Source organism: Saccopteryx leptura, chromosome 1, assembly GCF_036850995.1.
Source record: "Saccopteryx leptura isolate mSacLep1 chromosome 1, mSacLep1_pri_phased_curated, whole genome shotgun sequence".
NCBI classification, from domain to species: domain Eukaryota; kingdom Metazoa; phylum Chordata; class Mammalia; order Chiroptera; family Emballonuridae; genus Saccopteryx; species Saccopteryx leptura.
This window is the reverse complement of record NC_089503.1, coordinates 349635718-349656047: the sequence shown is the minus strand read 5'-3', so window position 1 is coordinate 349656047 and position 20330 is coordinate 349635718. Positions and strand designations below refer to the sequence as shown.

At 37.7% G+C, this 20330-nt stretch overlaps 1 protein-coding gene across 7 annotated transcripts in view; it reads right to left on the bottom strand.

The window, feature by feature from the left end:
* Positions 1 to 1242: 1242 nt before the first annotated feature.
* Positions 1243 to 20330, bottom strand: part of FILIP1 (filamin A interacting protein 1) — a 242283-nt gene continuing 223195 nt past the window's right edge. For 5 of the 7 annotated variants that reach the window (XM_066358995.1, XM_066358997.1, XM_066358998.1 and 2 more), the window contains 2 exons: positions 16182 to 16405; positions 1243 to 2724 (listed from right to left, as the gene is read on the bottom strand). In XM_066358995.1, the coding sequence (XP_066215092.1) occupies positions 16199 to 16405 (207 nt within the window). In that variant the 3' untranslated portion in view covers positions 1243 to 2724; positions 16182 to 16198. Of the gene's footprint in view, positions 2725 to 15585; positions 16406 to 20330 lie in introns of those variants that run through there. The other 2 variants (XM_066359000.1, XM_066358996.1) reach the window with 2 other exon arrangements.

Sequence of the window (20330 nt, the reverse complement as noted above, 5' to 3'; positions counted from 1 at the left end):
CACTAATATTTTATTAAATACTTGAAAAAAAGCTGTAGAAGATACCCTCAAAAAACATTTTCAAAAAGAAAAGGGTAAAATAATAGATTAGTTTGTTGTGCCTTAAACTGAAAACACTGATTACGATTATATTTCAGAAAACATAATTATCCTATTCAAAACTGATTCTCATTCATATTGATGACTGGAGATTTACTTATAGTAAAAGATATAGAACTTATGTGAGCCTAGGGTGGTCCCAATTGCATGTGGGAGCAATTTTTTCAACTGGATGTGGATATTAGGATATGATTATTTATGATCTTGTTTGTTTATTCATAAAATAAGGATATGGCTATTTGTTGTTTTCTATTTGCTGTTAATTTTTAATAGTCTATTTTATTTCAAAACAAATTTTTTAAAAATCTTAAATTAATTTTAGCCATCACTCTGCTTCCATTCGGGTTTAAACTGAGGACTTATAGCATGGGCAGAAAAAAGCTCAGCGTCCATCTAAATGACTCTGACTGGGCCGTCATCCTCACTCTGCACTGCAAGTACCAAATTTTATTATAAACTCAGGAGAAATAAGAACTTCAGACTCAAAAATACATAAATTACTTGTAATATTTTAAAGTCTTATCTTCTAGCCTTTTCACAATTAGTGTAGAAAAAATCCCCACAAATTGAGAAAAAGGTATCTGCTTCAGATGATATATCAGATATTTTTGTCATCAGAAGTATAGACATTGGCAAAAAGGGAACTTAATCGTGAGTGAAAAAAAATATATAACAGTACTAAATAAAACTCTTTCCTAACCAAAATGTTATTACAGTTCAGAAACATCTGCAGAAAACAAAGCCCATAACAACAATTTTTGAAGTCTTCACACAAACGCACTCTAGTTTTCTTAATCAGTAATCAAAAGCCCTGCAGGTTATGTGATACATACACAATCATTCAAGCTAAAACAAGCCTAGTGTAGCATCTCTTTCACTTACAAAAATCAAAACTAATTTTACATAAAATATACTTATTTAATTTATAATACCTACTGAATATGATTTGCTAATTCCACAAGGTATACCTTAAAACCTTACAAAGTTACATAGCGGAGGAAATCCAACATGAATTTTTCTGTTCCAGAGACTCAGTGTGGACTCCCCTCTGTGGGAAAATAACCCTGGGCTCCACCTGTACACTGGAGAACTGGGCCAACAGCATTATCTGCATGGTTTGTAGTTATCCTTGTGACATCCAGAAGCATAGTTTCTTTCAGGGGTCCCCAAACTTTTTACACAGGGGGCCAGCTCACTGTCCCTCAGACTGTTGGAGGGCCGCCACATACAGTGCTCCTCTCACTGACCACCAATGAAAGAGGTGCCCCTTCCGGAAGTGTGGCAGGGGGCCGGATAAATGGCCTCAGGGGGCCGCATGTGGCCCGCGGGTCGTAGTTTGGGGATGCCTGATATTAGATGATAGATGATTTCTGCTTTCAGAAACTGGTGTGTCAAATTTTTATCTCTAAAGTTGTCTTTTAAAGACTTATTGAAAACATGTCCACACTAACAAGGTCTTTAAAAAAAAAACTATATTAAGTGTTTCAAGTAGACTTTAGATGCACATTTTCACATAAACTTAAATTCAACAGCAGCTCTGACATTAAGATCTGAGTATTGATGTGCTTTTTAATCTTTAAACAATATATTCTCCAATATGTGATTCTGAATATCTGTCCAAATCCTATCTATATATAAAAAAAGTTATGTATCCTGGGATTTTTACTACCGTGTGTTTTAAAAGATGCTGATAAAATCCAGGTCAGTTTTTGTTTTCATTTAGGTAGATTTTGAAAAATACCTTGATATCCTTATTGTAAATCCTGTACATATAAGCAAATAATGCAAACAGAAATATAATTGAACTGTCAGTTAAAGGTGTTCCTATAATCCTTGCATGTTAAACTCATACATCTCCTTTTATTAATTTGTTCCATGTGAAAATCAACTCATTCAAGGGATTTGACACAGAACATTAGAAAGAGCAACTTTAAAAACTGGCTTTAAGTATTTACAATTAAACTTTAAATCAGAGCGCTATTGCTTAGTGTCTAATTATGATCAGAACCACAGCATTGTACAAGCAATAATTAAAGCTCTTCCTTCAGAAGCTCCTGCTTCTGTTTACCTCTTCAATTTACCCAGGAAATATATAGCGTTGTACTTTCTTTTCTTCAGAAATAAAACATTGGTAAAAGAAAATAATTAAAGGTTACTGTGTTAATGCACCAATACCTATGTTTGGAAGAACTGACAGTGTATTCTACAATTTTACAAATATATGTGCCATAGACTATAAAAAAGGAAACACTTTAGGAAAATAATCACATTACAAAGTGTAATATAAAAATAAATTACATAGCATGTGCCGTGGACCTGAAAGCTTTGCAAAAGAAGAGAAATTTCTTTTGACACAAATATTGAATTGCTCTTGCAACCTATTGATATTTTTATATGATCAGCAATGCCATTTTCAGCTTTTACATAATATCCTCAAAAAATTTCACTAGAAGTAGAAAATTATTTTCAGTAGTGATCAGTAGCATGGAGGACCTTAGTGATGATGGAGAGCTGTAGAAATACTATCCATTCAACAGGCTTTCAGAGGAAGTACACACACCCAGTATGTGCTTGGTTTACCATTTCATCTGGAGTTCATACGTAACTGGTGAATGATGATGCTTTCTATAAAGAGAAGAAAGATACGGCATTTTCAATTAAACTGAAACTCAAGTCAGTAGTTTATGTGAGGATCAATACCACACCTATGGTCTTTTATTTCATTAAAAGTCCATAGATGTTAAACAACAAAACAAACAAAAACCAGGTACATGAGCCCAATAGCTTCTCCTGCAGTTCTTTACCACTCTTGGGTAACTTCTTTGTATCGGCATAGGTGCTTTACCTCCAAAATTCTTAAAGCCTTTTAGATACCATGTCTAATATCCTAACAATATTAGATAGATTTTATTCAAGCAAATAACTAAACACAAAGACAGTAATTACTGTATACAAGTCCTATAATGGAAAACCAGACTATTTCTTAGAAGTAATTCTCACAGCTGTATTCTCTCTGTTCTGAACAATATGCATATACATTTTTTATTGTGTGTGATGTTAAGTTTTAGTAAGGGAATATTCATTATCTATTCTTAAGAAGTCAATAAACACAAATGACTCATTTTGTCTCTGTTTCTTTTTGCATAATTCTATATATGCTTTTAAATCTAAATTCATTCTTAAAAAATAAAGAAAAGATTGAGATAGCAATTAGAACAGTACCAGTCACGTTATGTTTGTATAATATTTATATTTATTTATTGATTTTACTTTTATCTTAAACTTTACGCCTGCATTAACCTGTATCATTTTTTTTATTCTATCATTCAAGGATTGTTTATTAAGGTCCAAGTACATACCCATCACTGTGCTAGGCATGGAACTACATTGGTGAGCAAAATGAGACAGAGTCTTATCATTGCTGAGTTTCTACAGAGCAGAGGAAAGAAATAACTAAGCCTCAAATCCTTGTCATGTTTGGCAATGCTGTAAGTGTAGAAAATAACGTCAGGGTTTATTCCACCTATTATTTTCACTTTCATTTCACATACTATTTACATTTTGTTGTTAATTAGGTAATTAATATCTAAGTAAACATTAATTAAAGCACATTATGTTATAGACCTATAGATTCGTGCTAATTATATCCAGTGGGTCTCCTCTGTCAAAAACAAAATGTTTCTTAATTTGCTTTCGTTAACTGACCACTAGGGGGAGATATTTCCATTCCTTCCCTTGACCTTTCAAATTGACTTTGGAGTAAAACAGGTAAGAAAGCAAAATAAAACGAAATATATATAAAGTTTTATATATTTAATAATATTTAAATATAGAGTCTTGTAAAGCTTTTAAGACATACTTAAGATTTCTTCTCTATACCAGAAACCTTTAAAAATCATTATCTCATGTTTTTCATTTGAATATTGTTCTAGCTTTATATTTCAATACCTAAAAAATATAGCAAAATCTTCAGGCAAAAACTAAAAATAGTAATTAATATATTTATCTTATGTAGTTAAAATAACTGTCTAATATTAAAAAGCTATTTCCCATTCCATATGTTTTATTTTTAAAGTTTTCTGTCATAGTTTTCAAAGTGTGAACATATGAAGTTCTCAAAACTCCCTAATAGAATTAAAGCAACTTCTGCATTTTCCTCTCTTTAAAACACTTAAAAAACATAAATTTAAAACAGTGGAATCCAGAATTGTTCTTACTGTAGATGTAATTCAGAATGTGTATGCCTTTGTTTCCTCACTACAAAATGAGGGCATTGGAAATCATCTCCAAAGTCCCTTGTGGGACTAATATTTTGTGTTACTAAATATCACCTCTCTCACCTTAAGTGTGCAAACTTCTAAATTTCTAGAGTTTTCTTCTTTTAATCCTAGCATTTTGTCATCACCATGATAATAATAGCTTTTCAGAGTGAACTTGGTAAAAATACCTATGGCAAAAGGGTCTAGACATGAAAGAATGTCTTGTTTAGACCACTATACTTTATTATTGCATTTAAATTAGTGAACTGGTAATTTATGCATGGCATGCATACTAATGCTATTAGATTATGTTATTAAAAAGACTGTTTCTGAAATACTTGGCAAACCAAATAGAGTTTATTTCATTCTACTTTAATAATAAAAGATGTGTTTAAAATTTATGTTTATAAACTTAATTTATAGGAACACAATTAAGCTCAAGTTATTTTGGTTTGTATATATGAAAACATTTCATCTTGTTTCTAGAGATAGATAACATCTATATGATAGTGGCTCTATTAATTGAAACTCATTAAACACATTTATTAAATCTATGTTCGCTTATCATCTGTTCTCCTCAAATCTATAAACTAAGATAAGAATCGCTCACCCACTACACAAAATTGTGTGAAATAAAAAAAAAAGTTGTTTTAAGCCATTAAATTTGCTCATTATGGAGCAAAACTATCTAATGTATATGAAATCCACAATGGCCAGGCTTAAAAAAAATGTGTTGCAATTAGTGCCATTATTTGTGTTAAAAAAAGAAAAAGAATTCCCAAGTCTCTTCCTTTTTCTATGATTTAATACAATAAAATGTCATAAATTTTACTGAAGTTATAAAGTGAGTGAGCAAATTATATTGTGTCTCCTACTCTGTCTTCACTTAATCGCAGAGTAGGCCTAAGTAGAGGTCATTTGGGTCCTCTAATGTGACCTAAGTAATAAGTAAAATTTTATTATAATTTTGTTTTACTGATACCATTTTTCTGACATTCATAATTTGTAGAGATAGATTGAGACCAAAAGCCATAGTTAATTACCACCTCTGCCAACAAACTCAAAATAGCAAAGCACCTGAATTTGGGCCTTCTGATGTGCAGACATTTTTTTAAAACTTTATTTACTTATTTATTTTCGAAAGGAGAGAGAGAGAGAGAGATAGGAGGGAGGAGCAGGAAGCATCAATTCCCATATGTGCCTTGACCAGGCAAGTTCAGGGTTTCGAACTAGCGACCTCAGCATTTCAGGTTGAGGCTTTATTCACTGCGCCACCACAGGTCAGGCTGATGTGCAGACATTTAATAATACCATTTTCTTTTTCTAATTGGAAGAAGGAAAAAAGAACTAACCCTTAATCAACGTAGACACATGAAAACATTGGATTTTTATATATTTTTGACATTCACAGTTTACCAACAGTTCTAAATGACACTTTTTTCGATGTGTATTTCTCAAGTGTTATCTTGATATTTTTTCCTTATAGAACTTCAAGTTTAACACATTCAATACATTATTTTTATTATAATATATTGTAAAATGAGGTAATTTATGAATTCATTTTTTATTGCACTAGCTAAAATAACTTCCATGGAAAGGAATTTTAACATATTATCAATTCCTAATAATAGCTGACTTCTAAACTCACTAACTATTCATTCTTCTTGGGTGGTATCCCAAAACTACTAGCCAGCCAGATGACAAGATCCAAGATAGGAGTTGGGGAGAAATTAGGGGAGACTGTCTCTTGAGCGTTAGAGTGGGGCAACCTGGCAACAAATGAGCATTCTGATTACTCTCAGGAGTGCTCCTTGGCAGTGGAGCAGGAAGGATGTGCTCCTTGGAAAGTGACTGTCTTCCTCCCAGGCAATGTATGTGTGCTCTGCCGGACTCTCTGCGAGGGAACACACGAGCCCTGCGTCTTAAAAATCTACTCTAGAAAATGAGACCAGATCTTTTTAATAGATAGCCTCTAAGTTTACACACCAGAGACAAAACATAGCAGAAGTCGGATTTACTGCAGGATTTTGCACCAACGAAGGAAGGAAGACCGCTTCATCCACAAGAACTGTAAACCAGATTACAGAAAACATTTTCTCTTGAATTTTGCATTAATTTGTCTGGCTTATGGCCCGCTTCCCATGTCCCATAGCTCTCTACTTCCCAGGGGCTCGGCCTGGAGAGCAAGGCCCTCGCTTAGGGTTCTGCTGGGCTTCCTGTCCCTCCGCAACCGAACCCCAGCACCGAACTTGCTGCTCCCAGGGTAATGTATTCATCTGCAAGAATGTCCACATTCTGTACCTTTTAAAAGTAGGAGTGCAGATATTATTTACTTTTACGGTTCTCATTTTAATAAATTGCTTTAGAATTCAGTCCTATTATTATCACACTCAGAAATTAATCAGAGTTCTGATAAAACATCTGTTTTAAATAGGAAGTCCAGTAAACTTCCTCTGTTGACTTGGACTTGTATTTCTTCGTTTGGACTCAGCTCAGCTAATTAAAAATTCTTCTGTTAATCAGTTTGGTCATTTTTTTCAAGAAAATTTTCAACCAGATGATATAAATCCTCTTGTGGTTTCTCAACTACTTAATAGTTTGTTTGCTTTCTCCCAAACACTTCCCAACCCATCATCGGCCCAAATCATCCGCCCACCTCCCCAGGTCGCTGAAGTTGACCAATAATCACAGTTATGATTACTTCTTTTCCAAGAAAGCTAATCCTTATCTCTCACATAGATCACTGTTTCTCAGATACAAGCAAATTAGAACTAGTTCTTCCACATATAACACTAACTATTTAAAAAAAAAAAACTAAACTAAACTAATAGGTGAAAAAATAGGTAAATATTGAGCCAAGTGTGCTCAGGTTCTACCTTTTTGGACAGAGATGCTGAATGCCTACTTTGATCTAAGTCTATGGCTGGTCACAGAATAGCATGGAAAATAACATCGTGTGTGAAAATGAAAAATGCCATTGTGTTTTGTAGATAAGGACAACAATATTCATCAAAGTATTGTTATTGTTATGAGAACTTTAACACATAGTTTCTATGTAGATATTTCAATATCTCAAAGTCCTTTGACAATATTATTCTGGCCCAATGATTGTGGTGTTTTCGTCTATGCGTGAATACATACTTTGCTCATTTGAAATAGTTTCATATGAAATAATGAATGATGTACTGGGAGAAACTGAATTCCTGGTTTCATCATTAATAAGATGGTTAGACATCTTTAAGCCTTGGGGTTTTCCTTATTTTGTTTTCATCTTTAATAGTAGAGATAACTATCTTCTTGTTGACCTCTAAAGTCTGGTTCAGCTCTAGCCAGCCCTTGACTTTGGCTCTATCCAGCCCTTACTTTGGAATTCTGTCTATGACACACTAGCACAAGTAGAGAGTCCAAAACTACTTTTACCAGTAAGCAATTAATAATTAGTTCTTAGAAAAAGTGTTATGGCAGAATCCTTTATAAGTTGCTTGCTAAACAATAGTGAAGCGTATTATATGATATTATGACTGTAAGGAAGAATGCCAAAATCATAAAAGATCATAGCTAAACCTTAAACCAAACCAAGGTAAGGTGATTTGCCAAAAGTTAGACAGCCGTCTCCTGGTCTCCTGCTTTTCAGTCCTACCTCAGGTATCTAGTCCATTGTTCAAGAATCCACTTTTTCTGACTGTTCACCTTTATATCTATTCTAAGTCTACATCCTGCTTATTGCTGGTGTTTGATTTTCTAAATGAGAGCTTCTCTGACCTATTTTAGAGGGTCCTTCATGAACCTAAACAGCATGATAAATCACCCTCAATTTTTTCTCTCCTGAAGTGTCATTCATGCTCCTCATTCACAGTGTTTCTACTTCACAGTAACCTCTCTGGCCCCCTTAGTTCTGCACATGTATGATGGCTTCAGAGGGAAAAACTCCCAGTTTTGGATCCCTGGCTGTTTTGCATCCTTTACTTGCCATGGTGCCCCTGGAGGGAAATAGAAGTAATTTACACTATCCAGAAAGGCAGAGCCTGGATTTCCTCTAATCCCACTCTTTTACCTCCATGTTCTCACGCATGGTGTGTCAACACCTTCCACATCTTTCCCACGGGCTGGCATTGCAGACAAAGGGAAGGAACAAGAACACCTTTCTTCCCCAAGTTTCAGCCATCCTGCAACTGCTTATTTTCTTTGTCTACAGCAAGTGCCAAGTTTTTACAGCAACGGGCAGGCTTTAAACTCCAGGACAGAATCGAAAATTACGGTCTGTCTTTCTAGCAGAGACAATGCTTTTAAAAGTGATTTGGAACACAGAAGTACACAACCACCAGAAGGAAAGGTAGGAGATAGGGCGATCGAGATAGAAGGAATACGTTGATCAAATCAAGAGAAGGTGCCATTCTGTATGCCTGGGCAGCAGGATGCCAAGACTGGGGAGGAAAAGAGCCAGAATACAGAGAGCCTTGAGTGCCATACCAAGGAACTGGCATTGTATTCTACAGGTAATGATGACTCTTTGGAGGGTTTTCAAGTAGAGGAGTGATATGATCAACTTGTGCTTTGGAAAAGAGAATAAATAAGGAATGAGAGAAATTTCTGGCTGGAGATTATAAAATCAGTTGGGGGGGGGTATCAGAGTAATCCAGATAAGAAGTAATTAAAACTGCAACTAAGGCAGTGGTGGGAGAAATGGAGATGTGGGTTCAGCAGCTTGAGTGTTAGGGGGTTTGACAGAGAGACTCGATGAATGAGTTTACTTGATGGGTGAGGTAGAAGCGGAAGCCTAAAATGGCTACCACATTGCTAGATTTTGTGATTGAGTGGATCAGGAAACCCCTGCGGAGGTGGAGAATAACAAGAAGGGAAGCCTTGGAAGAGGGATAAAGAAAGTGTTGAAAATGCGTTGAGGCAAGTTGAGTTAGAAACAGTGGTTTGGTAGTTATCAGTATATAGGTGATAACTGAAGTCATGGTAGTACCTAAAATAACAAGAACTAGTGCAGGAAAATCGCTTTTGATGGAGAAGAGGGGAACAACAATCCTTACAATGTATGCATAAAACAAGGACCCATCAAGAGAGATCAAGGCAGAGCAGTCAGAGAGGTCAAAGAAAAACCAAAGGAGATTAGATATCTTCATCACAGAGAGAGAGGAGCATAATTTCACACTCCGTTTCACCCTTACCAAAGTTTTCTGAAAAACCAACCTAAGAAGTTCTGGACCCAGGGAAATAATAGGCAGCACAGACTGAATACAGGGAAGTGAAGAAGTTGACATGTTGGACTATGAGATTCTCTATCTCACCTCCTATGATCTATTCCCAGAATGCAGGGAGCTTGCCCCAGGGAGGTTACTGAAAAGAGTTGTCTCTGTAGAAACCACTGAAAGATATACTTCAAAAAATAGGTAGACAGACAGATAGATGATAGCTTAGATAGATGATAGAGGTAAGAAACCCAGCAAACAGAGGATTTAACAGGCAAAAGGCCAGCAGCAGGTTTAGAGGACAAGTAGTCTAGACCAAGTAGGGAAGCAGAGGGCTGAACTGGGAAAGCCTCCAGGGAAAAATATAAAGCTGATGTGTTTCAGGGTTTGGTAGGCGTTTGGCCCATATATTGGAGTATCTGGAAAAAATAAAGATAGATATATAAAACACCAAGCAGAATTATTAACAAGACAGGTAATAGCAAATGTTGGAGAGGCTGTGGAGAAAAAGGAACCCTCATCCACTGTTGGTGGGAATGTAAAGTAGTACAACCATTATGGAAGAAAGTATGATGGTTCCTCAAAAAAACTGAAAATAGAACTACCTTATGACCCAGCAATCCCTCTACTGGGTATATACCCCCAAAACTCAGAAACATTGATACGTAAAGACACATGCAGCCCCATGTTCATTGCAGCATTGTTCACAGTGGCCAGGACATGGAAACAACCAAAAAGCCCATCAATAGATGACTGGATAAAGAAGATGTGGCACATATACACTATGGAATACTACTCAGCCATAAGAAATGATGACATCGGATCATTTACAGCAAAATGGTGGGATCTTGATAACATGATACGAAGCGAAATAAGTAAATCAGAAAAAACCAGAAACTGCATTACTCCATACGTAGGTGGGACATAAAAGTGAAACTAAGAGACATTGATAAGAGTGTGGTGGTTACGGGAGGAGGGGGGAAAGGGAGAGGGAAAGGGGGAGGGGGAGAGGCACAAAGAAAACTAGATAGAAGGTGACAGAGGACAATCTGACTTTGGGTGATGGGTATGCAACATAATTGAATGACAAGATAACCTGGACTTGTTATCTTTGAATATATGTATCCTGATTTATTGATGTCGCCCCATTAAAAAAATAAAATTATTTAAAATAAAAATAAAATAAAATAAAAAACCAAGCAGATGAAAAATTAAAGCAATTATTCATTTGAAAGGGAAAAGTGATAAGAAGAAGGAAACAATTATAGTATACTACTTGACTCAGCAGGAAAAAATATTTAAATTTACACTGGAAACACATTAATATATAAATATACAAATGCTGACTGCTGATTTATCAAAAAGAAAAATGTAATATATGATATAATCATATTGGGAAGATGGGAAAAAGGGAGAGATGGTACATGTGAGAGGACTGAATCCTCAACCGTCAAGACAGGACTAGGAAGACAAAAATAATATCTAAAATAGATGAATAAAAAGAGTATAAAAATATTATTTAGAGCTGAGGTCACTGGTTCAAAACCTCAGGTTTGCCTGGTAAAGACACATATGGGAGTTGATGCTTTTTATTCCTCTCCTCCCCTCTTCTCTCTCTCTCTCTATCACTCTCTCTCTTTCTCAAATAAATAAATAATATACATATATATTATTTAGAAATATAGAGATAAACCAAAAGAAACAGCTAAGAGTTAAAAATGATTTTCTCTCCAAGGAGCAAAACTGAGGGAAAGAAGAATGAGGAGCCCTGGCCGGTTGGCTCAGTGGTAGAGCATCGGCCTGGTGTGTAGAAGTCTCAGGTTTGATTCCCGGCCAGGGCACACAAGAGAAGCACCAATCTGCTTCTCCACCCTTCCCCCTCTCCTTCCTCTCTGTCTCTCTCTTCCCCTACCACAGCCAAGGCTCCATTGGAGCAAAGTTGGCCTGGACGCTGAGGATGGCTCCATGGCCTCCACCTCAGGTGCTAGAATGGCTCTGGTTGCAATGGAGCTATTCCCCAGATGGGCAGAGCATTGTCCCCTGGTGGGCATGCCAGGTAGATCCCGATCAGGCGCATGCGGGAGTCTGTCTCTCAGCCTCCCGCTTCTCACTTCAGAAGAAAAAAAAAAGGAAGAGTGAGGTAAGGAATTGATCTTTTCATTGTCTTTTAGTACAGGCTGGTATTTATTTATTATTTTTTATGGTTTTTTTTGAGAGACGAGACAGGAAGAGAGAGAGATGAGGAGCATCAACTCATAGTTACAGTACTTTAGTTATTCATTGATTGCTTCTTATACGTACCTTGACCAGGGGCCTCCAGCCAAGCCAGTGACCTCTTGCTCAAGCCAGCAACCATGGGGTTGTGTCTATGATCTTACCTCTTGCTCAAGCCAGCAACCATGGGGCTATGTCTATGATCAGCGACCCCACACTCATGATAGATGAGCCCACAATCAAGCCAGATGAGCCTGCGCTCAAGCCAGTGACTTCAGGGTTAAGAACCTGGACATCAGTGTCTCAGGTCAGTGCTCTATCCACTGCACCACCACCAGTCAAACATACTGGTTGATATTTTAACTATGTATAAAAATTAGTTTAACAAGAATAAAAAGTAATTAAAGAATAAATGGAGCCTGATCAGTGATGACACAGTGGATAAAGTGTCAACTCATAAAGCTAAGGTTGCTGGTTCAAAACCTCAAGGTTACTGGCTCTGAGTATGGGCTTATCAGTGTGGGCTTTCTGGCTTGAGCATGGGGCATCATCTACACCAGTGGCTCTCAACCTGTGGGTCGTGACCCCGGCGGGGGTCGAATGACCAAAACACAAGGGTCGCCTAAAGCCATCAGAAATACATATTTTATTTAAAAATGTATTGTATAATAAATATGTATTTTCCGATGGCTTTAGACGACCCCTGTGTTTTGGTTGTTCGACCCCCGCCGGGGTCATGACCCACAGGTTGAGAACCGCTGATCTACACAATCCCAAAGCTTGCCAAGTTGAGCCCAGAGGTCGCTGGCATGAAAAGCCCAAGGTCACTGGCTTGAGCAAGGGGACACTGGCTTGGTCCTTGTCAAGGCACATACGAGAAGCAATCAATATACAACTAGAGTGAAAGCAACTATGAGTTGATGTTTCTCACACTCTCCTCCCTTCCTTTTCCCCTCTATTTATCTAAGAAGAAAAGAAAAGAATAAATGGAAAGTATGGAAGTGAAGACATAAATGTTTGAGTGTTCTGTCAATCACTTAAATTGGCAGGAGGGAGACAGGCAGTAGCTACAGAGAACTGCACAGCTGAAGAAAGAATTGTTCTAAAATGGAAGAGGCCAGAGCATATTTTTATCCTGTGTGGAGGTAACAAGTGAAAAGGAGAAGTCGAAAGAGCAGAGATTGGTGAGAAACCAGTAAGGAGATCTTGAAGAAGGGGGTAGAGGAAACACCAAACTATCTGGATTGGAGAAGTTTTGGAATCATACATTCTTGTTTACTGGGAAACCTCTCTGTGCCCATCTTGTTACCTCTTCCTTTCTCTCTCGGCCCTCTGCCCTCCCACATAAATGTGCTCTTCCTATCTAATATCCCAGGGTTTTTTAATCAGGAAAGTCTCACTGTTTCCCCAGTACTCTGAAGCTATGAGGGAATGAGAAATTCAAATCTCTGTACATTTTTCATTCTTGGACATGGCTTCATTTCCCTGAAATTATACTCTTGCCACACAACATATCAACGCTCTTTCTTTACTCTCTTCTTGAAGATATTCAAGTAAGAGATCTGGTAATACCATACCTTTAATGAAGACACTAAAATCTCTAGAGAGCCCAACTGTCACCCATTAGCTTGTGCTCACTGAAAATCTGATAAAAATGCCAGTAGCAGCTGAATGACTCTATTTAAGTCATCTTCAAGCAATGATAAATATCCTTAGGGCCATGTCCCAAAATGTTTCTGGTATCATGCATTGCTAAATGGCTACCATCAGAGTGTGCTGAAATGGTCTGCATATGAAAGTTATTCTCAGGATGGGAAGATACAAGATCTTCTCTGTAGCTGTGCAGATGGTGCCCTGCACATCCTCTGGGGGCGCCATCACATTTAAATCTATGGAAATAGCACCTCCACCCGACCCCTTTGCTACCCAGTGTGGGACCTAAGCAGCAGCTATACACAGCAGCCCTGGTGAGAACCTTTTTCTTTTACTACACAATGCTATATTCCAGGACAGGGAAAAGACTAACCCTTTAATCCCATTCTCTCTTATAAAAGCACATTAAGCTGCATCTTAAAAATGTTACACTCACAAATGGAAGCTGGAGTTGGAGTGCGTTTAATCCTCCACCTCCTATCCCTAGTGGATTTCATTTCTAATATGTGGTTTAGAACAAAGCTATCCAATAAATGTAGAGTTGGTTCTAAAATTACAAAGACAAACTGCCATGGCAGTTGCTCTTTATCATTTCTGAAAAGTGAATATGTGTTGCTCTGCCAAATTTTCGTAGTAGCTATACTTTGTAGGTGGCTCTGTTCCAAGGTCCAGATGTATAAACATCCTGTACATGCACTGCAAAGCCTTTCTGAACACTCTCCCTGCGGACAGTCTGGACTTCCGGCCAGAGATGGTGTAAGCATGGGATGAATAGGTAAAAAACAAAAACAGCAACAGTGACAATAAGACTATGATCAAAGTCACTGAAAAATGGCGGGTAAAGTAAAAAAGAATGCAGAGTTTCGTACTTCTGACCCCTTTATTTGCTCAAATACAGTATGTTATGGTACAGTAACACTAAGTACCCTAAATGCCAAAGAATGTTCTTGTTTTTTAAAATAACTGTTTCCACTTTACAAAAGGGAGGAAATTCCCTTTTAAAAATATACAAGTCAGTATTCGAAAAGGAAAGCTCTCTTGTTTAAACTTGGTTAAAGTCATATTTCATAAAATTTTCTTTCTTAATCTTTCTCTTCTTCTATCTTGAAATCCCATTATTATGGCATGTCTATCATGGATATGCAACATTTTTAAATATATATGCTGAGAACTGAGGAGCCATAGGCAACAGAGATCTGATCAAAGTGAATGGGAGCACTATGAGGCATCTATCATGTATAATTCAAGTCCAAGATCTGAAAGGGATAGAAAATCTGGTGTGTAAAGAACTTAAAGAAGAGTCTATTATGAAGTGTGAGAAATCATGGGCTAAAAACTAACTAACTAACCATATATATATATTTTATATATATATAAAATATATATATATTTTAATCTTTTTTCTTAAATATCAAGTGCAGAGACTATCCAGATAATTTTGGAACACTCACAATTCAAAAGTGGAAAAATAACCTATAATTCTGTAGTTATTGTAAACTTCACCCCATTGACTCAAAAATCTTTAAAAAGGTGCTGCCTACATAAGATCACATATGCTATGCTACAGGTTATTAGCCTTGAGCTCATATGTGGTTATTTGACTAGGAAGCAGTGTCCACTTTCACATGATTAGTCTCCTCAGAAAAACACCTGGCATTTTGCACTCACACACTGTTCCATGCTGATTAAAACATGCTTAGAATTAATGAAAATGACACACACACAAGTAAAACTGACAGTAATAATAATTCACTTCTCTATAGCACACACACACACACACATAAAATCATGAACTGGTTTTGTATTTGCAAGTAAAGTTCACAGTTAACTGAGGAAAATATTTCAATTCAATTAAGCTATGCATGATGTCATTTTTTTTCTTGGCATGATCGTATCAGAATTCACTTTCTGCTATTTTCTATCCATTACAACCTCTGTTGAACTATAAGGGGCCAATTGGCAGCTCTATTCAAACCGTTCCATGATTTAAATTAATTGCACACTTTCATAGAGCATGAGTCTCACATTAATTCTAAAATCATTATTTATTAAATTCTGGGAATGTTTTGGAGATGCCCAAAACATCTACAATACACACACACACACACACACACACACACACACACACACAAATAAGTAAAACTCTCTTTTAGGATTCCATATTTCATTTCCATTTTATTTCACATTTAAATTATTTCCTGAAATTATCTCAGAGGCTTTTGCTTTTGCAAAACTTGAGAAGTCCAGGCCCTGTGATAGCTAGATGTTTCTTCCAGTATATGAAGCAAATTTGGGATTTAGTAGAAGCAACTGACCATTGTTAGACTACTTCCTATTTCATACTAGAATTGTTGAAAAATCAATTCTTGTAAAACAAGTCCTATTAAATTTGATTCACAATCAGGAAATACGGGAGCCCGGTTTGGAGAGAATGATATCCGGCTCCCATATCTCACTGACAAACTAAGATTCAGATGGGTTCTCTGATGGATCCATTTTCTGGAAGCAAAACTGAGACTAGATAGCAGGCCCTGCCTCAGGCCTGGCTTCCTCGACCGAGTGCATGGCAAACAGTAGTTTTGCAGGTTAGTTCTGTTCCCCAGCATCAAAACAAGTGTACAAAATAGGAAAGACACATGGCTATTAGTAGATTATTTTATAAACAAGGTGTTTAAAACTTAAATTAGTACATGTAAAGAGTTGGCACGAACAGACGAAGGTTTGTTTTCACGGCAGCGGTAGCATCTGCACAACATACCCCCTCAGCCACTGCCCTCAGCCCTTCCCCCCTCCAAGAGAGGTAGTGCTGCCGGCTGCAGATGTCTTCAGCTCTATTTTCATAGACTGAGTCTCAGCTCGAGGCTCGAATTTGGTCAGATTTCCTGCTCCTGGGGCTGCCACTACTGGCTTTCCTGCTTTCATACCTTTTGACATAGGAATGCGGGTGGGTGCAGGCCGCTGGGATGACCCATCTTGTCCTGACTGTAAGAGAGAAAATACAGAAACACAGGGAGATAGTGGTGAGTTTCCCACTGGATATGCCATCAGTCTGAACGTTAGCAAGGCTCTCGCCACAGGTGAGCCCTTCCCAGGTAAAATCATTAGAAAATTGGAGTCAGAATCTAACCCACTCTGACTGCCTCCCTTTCTCTTCTCCTGAAACACCTATGCCAAATGTCCTTCCCTTCTCAAGCTCCTACCCTTACTGAAGATGGCCTTGCCTCCTATTTCACAGGGAAAATACAGGCCACCTGGCATAAACTCAAGCAATATTGTTCCTACGCCCCCCCCCCCCCAATTATCTCCACTTTATTTAGCTAGCTAGCTCTCCTTTTACCTCCTAATGCAGGGGTCGGGAACCTTTTTGGCTGAAAGAGCCATGAACGCCACATATTTTAAAATATAATTCCGTGAAAGCCATATAACGACTGTGTACATTACGCATTATCCAATAAAAATTTGGTGTTGTCCCGGAGGACAGCTGTGATTGGCTCTAGCCACCTGCAACCATGAACATGAGCGGTAGGAAATGAATGGATTGTAATACATGAGAATGTTTTCTATTTTTAACGTTATTTTTTTTTTTTTTTTAAGATTTGTCTGTGAGCCAGATGCAGCCATCCAAAGAGCCACATCTGACTCGCGAGCCATAGGTTCCGGACCCCTGTCCTAAGGACTCAGACTCTTCTCATTTTTTACTGTCATTGACAACCACACCATCCTTCTTGAAGTGCTCCAGAAACTTTCTTGCTATAATTTTTTACTTGAGTCTCACCCATCCCATCCTGTCCCTGACAACTGCTTTTGAATCTCTTGTTAGCTTGGCTCCTTGTTCTAGCTTGCCTGCCTGCTAACTGTGGGCATCACCATACTCCCTTCTCAGCCCTCTTTCAATTTTTGTTGCTTTCCTGCTGAGGAACACCTCAGTTATCACCTCATGTGTTGAAGAGTTCCAGACCTCAAGCCTTCAATGCCCTCCTTAAATACAGATCAATGTTTCCAACTACTTCCTAAACATGTCCAGTGTCCCTCAGGCCTCTCAGATATAACACGCCCCAAACATAACTTATCTTCTCTCGCAACATTAGTCCCCCAATGTTTCACATCCTATACACCCATACACCAAGGCCAGAGCCTCAGAGTTGCCCTCCATACTCAATTTGTCATGAAATCTTCAATTCTGTCTTCACTCTATCTCTGCCCTCACTTTCACTACTATAGTCCAAGCCTACACCATCTATCGCCTAGAGCAGGGGTCTCAAACTCAACTCAGCATGTGGGCCACAGAGCAAGATCACAGCCATTCGGCGGGCCACACTAGGTCTACAAAAGGCAACTGTTACGCAACACTTTTCTCACTGCAGTTGAAAACAAAAAAAAAATCAGTACAACAAGCACAATCGTACATGCAGTTTACTCAGTGTCACAAACGACCAGAAACTGTAGTTTGCATCACAACTGCTGTTAACTAAGCTAATATCTAGCTAGGATGCTAGAGAAATGAAAAATACAAGTAGACCCCTAGGCTTACTTAATTTTATCCAAAATATTTTGAACTTCGTGGATTAGTCTGCGGGCCGCACAAAATTGCTCGGCGGGCCGCGAGTTTGAGACCCCTGGCCTAGAGAATTGCAAAGGTATCTCTGTCCTCAGCTTCTGTCTCCTCCAGTTTATCCTTTAAACTGTTCTCTAGACATCTTTCTAAAATATAAATAATATAATGTTTTTATAGCATCCTTACCCTTTCAACACCCTTTGTCTTGTCTGTTCTGTGAAAGTAAATGCCAATTTCATAATAAGACATGCAACTCTCCTCAATATCTGCCCCGATTTTGCCTCTCTGTTTTCTGCTCTTGCATTCTGTCCCCACGCCCAACTGCTGCAGCACAGTGGGACTGCTCACCCTTCCCCAAATGTGCCAGGCTCCTCCACAGCACCGTACCTTTGCACACACTCTCTACATATTCCTTCTCTTTTCCTTCTTGAACATCTCTCCATATCTGTGAAAACGTCCTCCTCTTTGAAGTCTTCTCTGGTGGTTCCTTTGTATATATTTCTACCATAGAACTATTAGGTAGCTTCTAATCCTGACTCTCCCACTACACTGAGAACTTCTAAAGGTTATCTTTGCAGTCAGCACCTAATCCAGCAGCTAAAGTGTAGGTAATACTCAGTAAATTCAATACTTCAATGAACAAATGGATAAACTAGCCTATCTGCTTTTTAAGAGGGGTGTCCCAAACTTTTTGTTGTTCTTAATTTAATAAGATCGGATATACCTGAAGTAGGTGGGTCATTATTCAAGCCTTGGGACTCTTGGCTGTTTTGAATCCTTGTTTGTGTATGGGGTTGAATCAGTAGTCACAAATGTTGCTACAGAAGGTAAGACTATCTTGATCTGACTCCTAAATGGAAAGAAGTTGTTCCAGCAGAGAAACCTGCTCTCAATTACAACAATTGGCACCTCCACTGTCTTTTTATAAAAATTCAAGCTATACTTTGTGTTGCCTAGAAAGCAATATTGAACCATTTGAGAAAAGTGAGCGATCCTGAGTGCTATTTGGCTCCTATAGAGCCAACAGTGAAAAGCTTTACTGGCAAAGCAATTACTAATTCACATTTTCAAGTCTGTCTTGAGTCTATGTTTGTATACAGAGAATTAAAAGTAAATTATATTGAAGATATGGGAAAATAAGCCACAGTTTCTATACTTACATAAAAAGCAATACTTATAAAATAAGCTTTCTTAAGAGTTTCCAATATATGTTGCAGAATTTTTTCAGTTAGGAATTATAATTTCTAGTCTGTTTGTTTAAATTAATATCTAGATAGTAATGATCTTCCATAATTTTATTTATCAGTCTATCCCCAATAAATGAAGAAAATCACTAGGAGTATTTTCTTTTAACTTTTTTTTTTTTTTAGAGAGACAGAGAGACAGGAAGGGAGAGGGATGAGAAGCATCGACTTATAATTGCGTAACTTTAGTTGTTCATTGATTGCTTTTCATACGTGCCTTGACCAGATGGCTCCAGCCAAGTCAGTGAGCCCTTGCTCAAGTCAGCTACCTTAGGCTTCAAGTCAACAGCCTTTGAGCTCAAGCCAGCAACAGGATTTCGAACCTGGGACTTCAGGGTCCCAAGTGATCTTCTATCCACTGGGCCACCACCTGATCAGGTTAGAAGCATTTTGAAAAATAGAACTTATTTTTAAGTTTTGGCTTTTATACCTCAGGCACACTTTTTTATTATCATTTATTTAGTCTTCCAGCTGGTTATTAAATAATATTTATCAAGTATTAATACCTGATCTCTGCAAGATACTATTAATAAAATATAGTGTTCAGGCATATAAATTCACTTCTTTTTTTATTAGAAATTTTTTAATATTAAAATCTTTTCATCTCTCCTGACTAGTGGTGGCACAGTAGATAGAGCATCTACCTGGGTTGCTGAGGCCCCAGGTTCAAAACCCGAGGTCGCCAGGTTGGGTGCAGGCTCACTGGCTTGAGTATGAGGTCACTGGCTTGAGCGTAGCATCATTGTCATGATCCCATGGTTACTGGCTTGAAGCCTAAGGTCACTGGCTTGAGTCCAAGGTAGCTGGCTCAAGCAAGGGGTCACTGGCTCGGCTGGAGCCTCTAGGTCAAGGCATATATAAAAAGCAGTCAATGAACAATTAAAGTGCCACAAATATCTATAAGTTGATGCTTCTCATCTCTCTCCCTTCTCATCTGTTTGTCTGTCTCTATCTCTACTAAAAAAAATAATAAAATAAAATAAAATCTTTTAACCTTATTTTCTTAATAAAATATTACTATGGTCATACATGATCATATACTGAATATTTTAGATTATAAAAATATAACTCAGGAACAGCCAATTTTTTCTGCATATTGACCATTTCT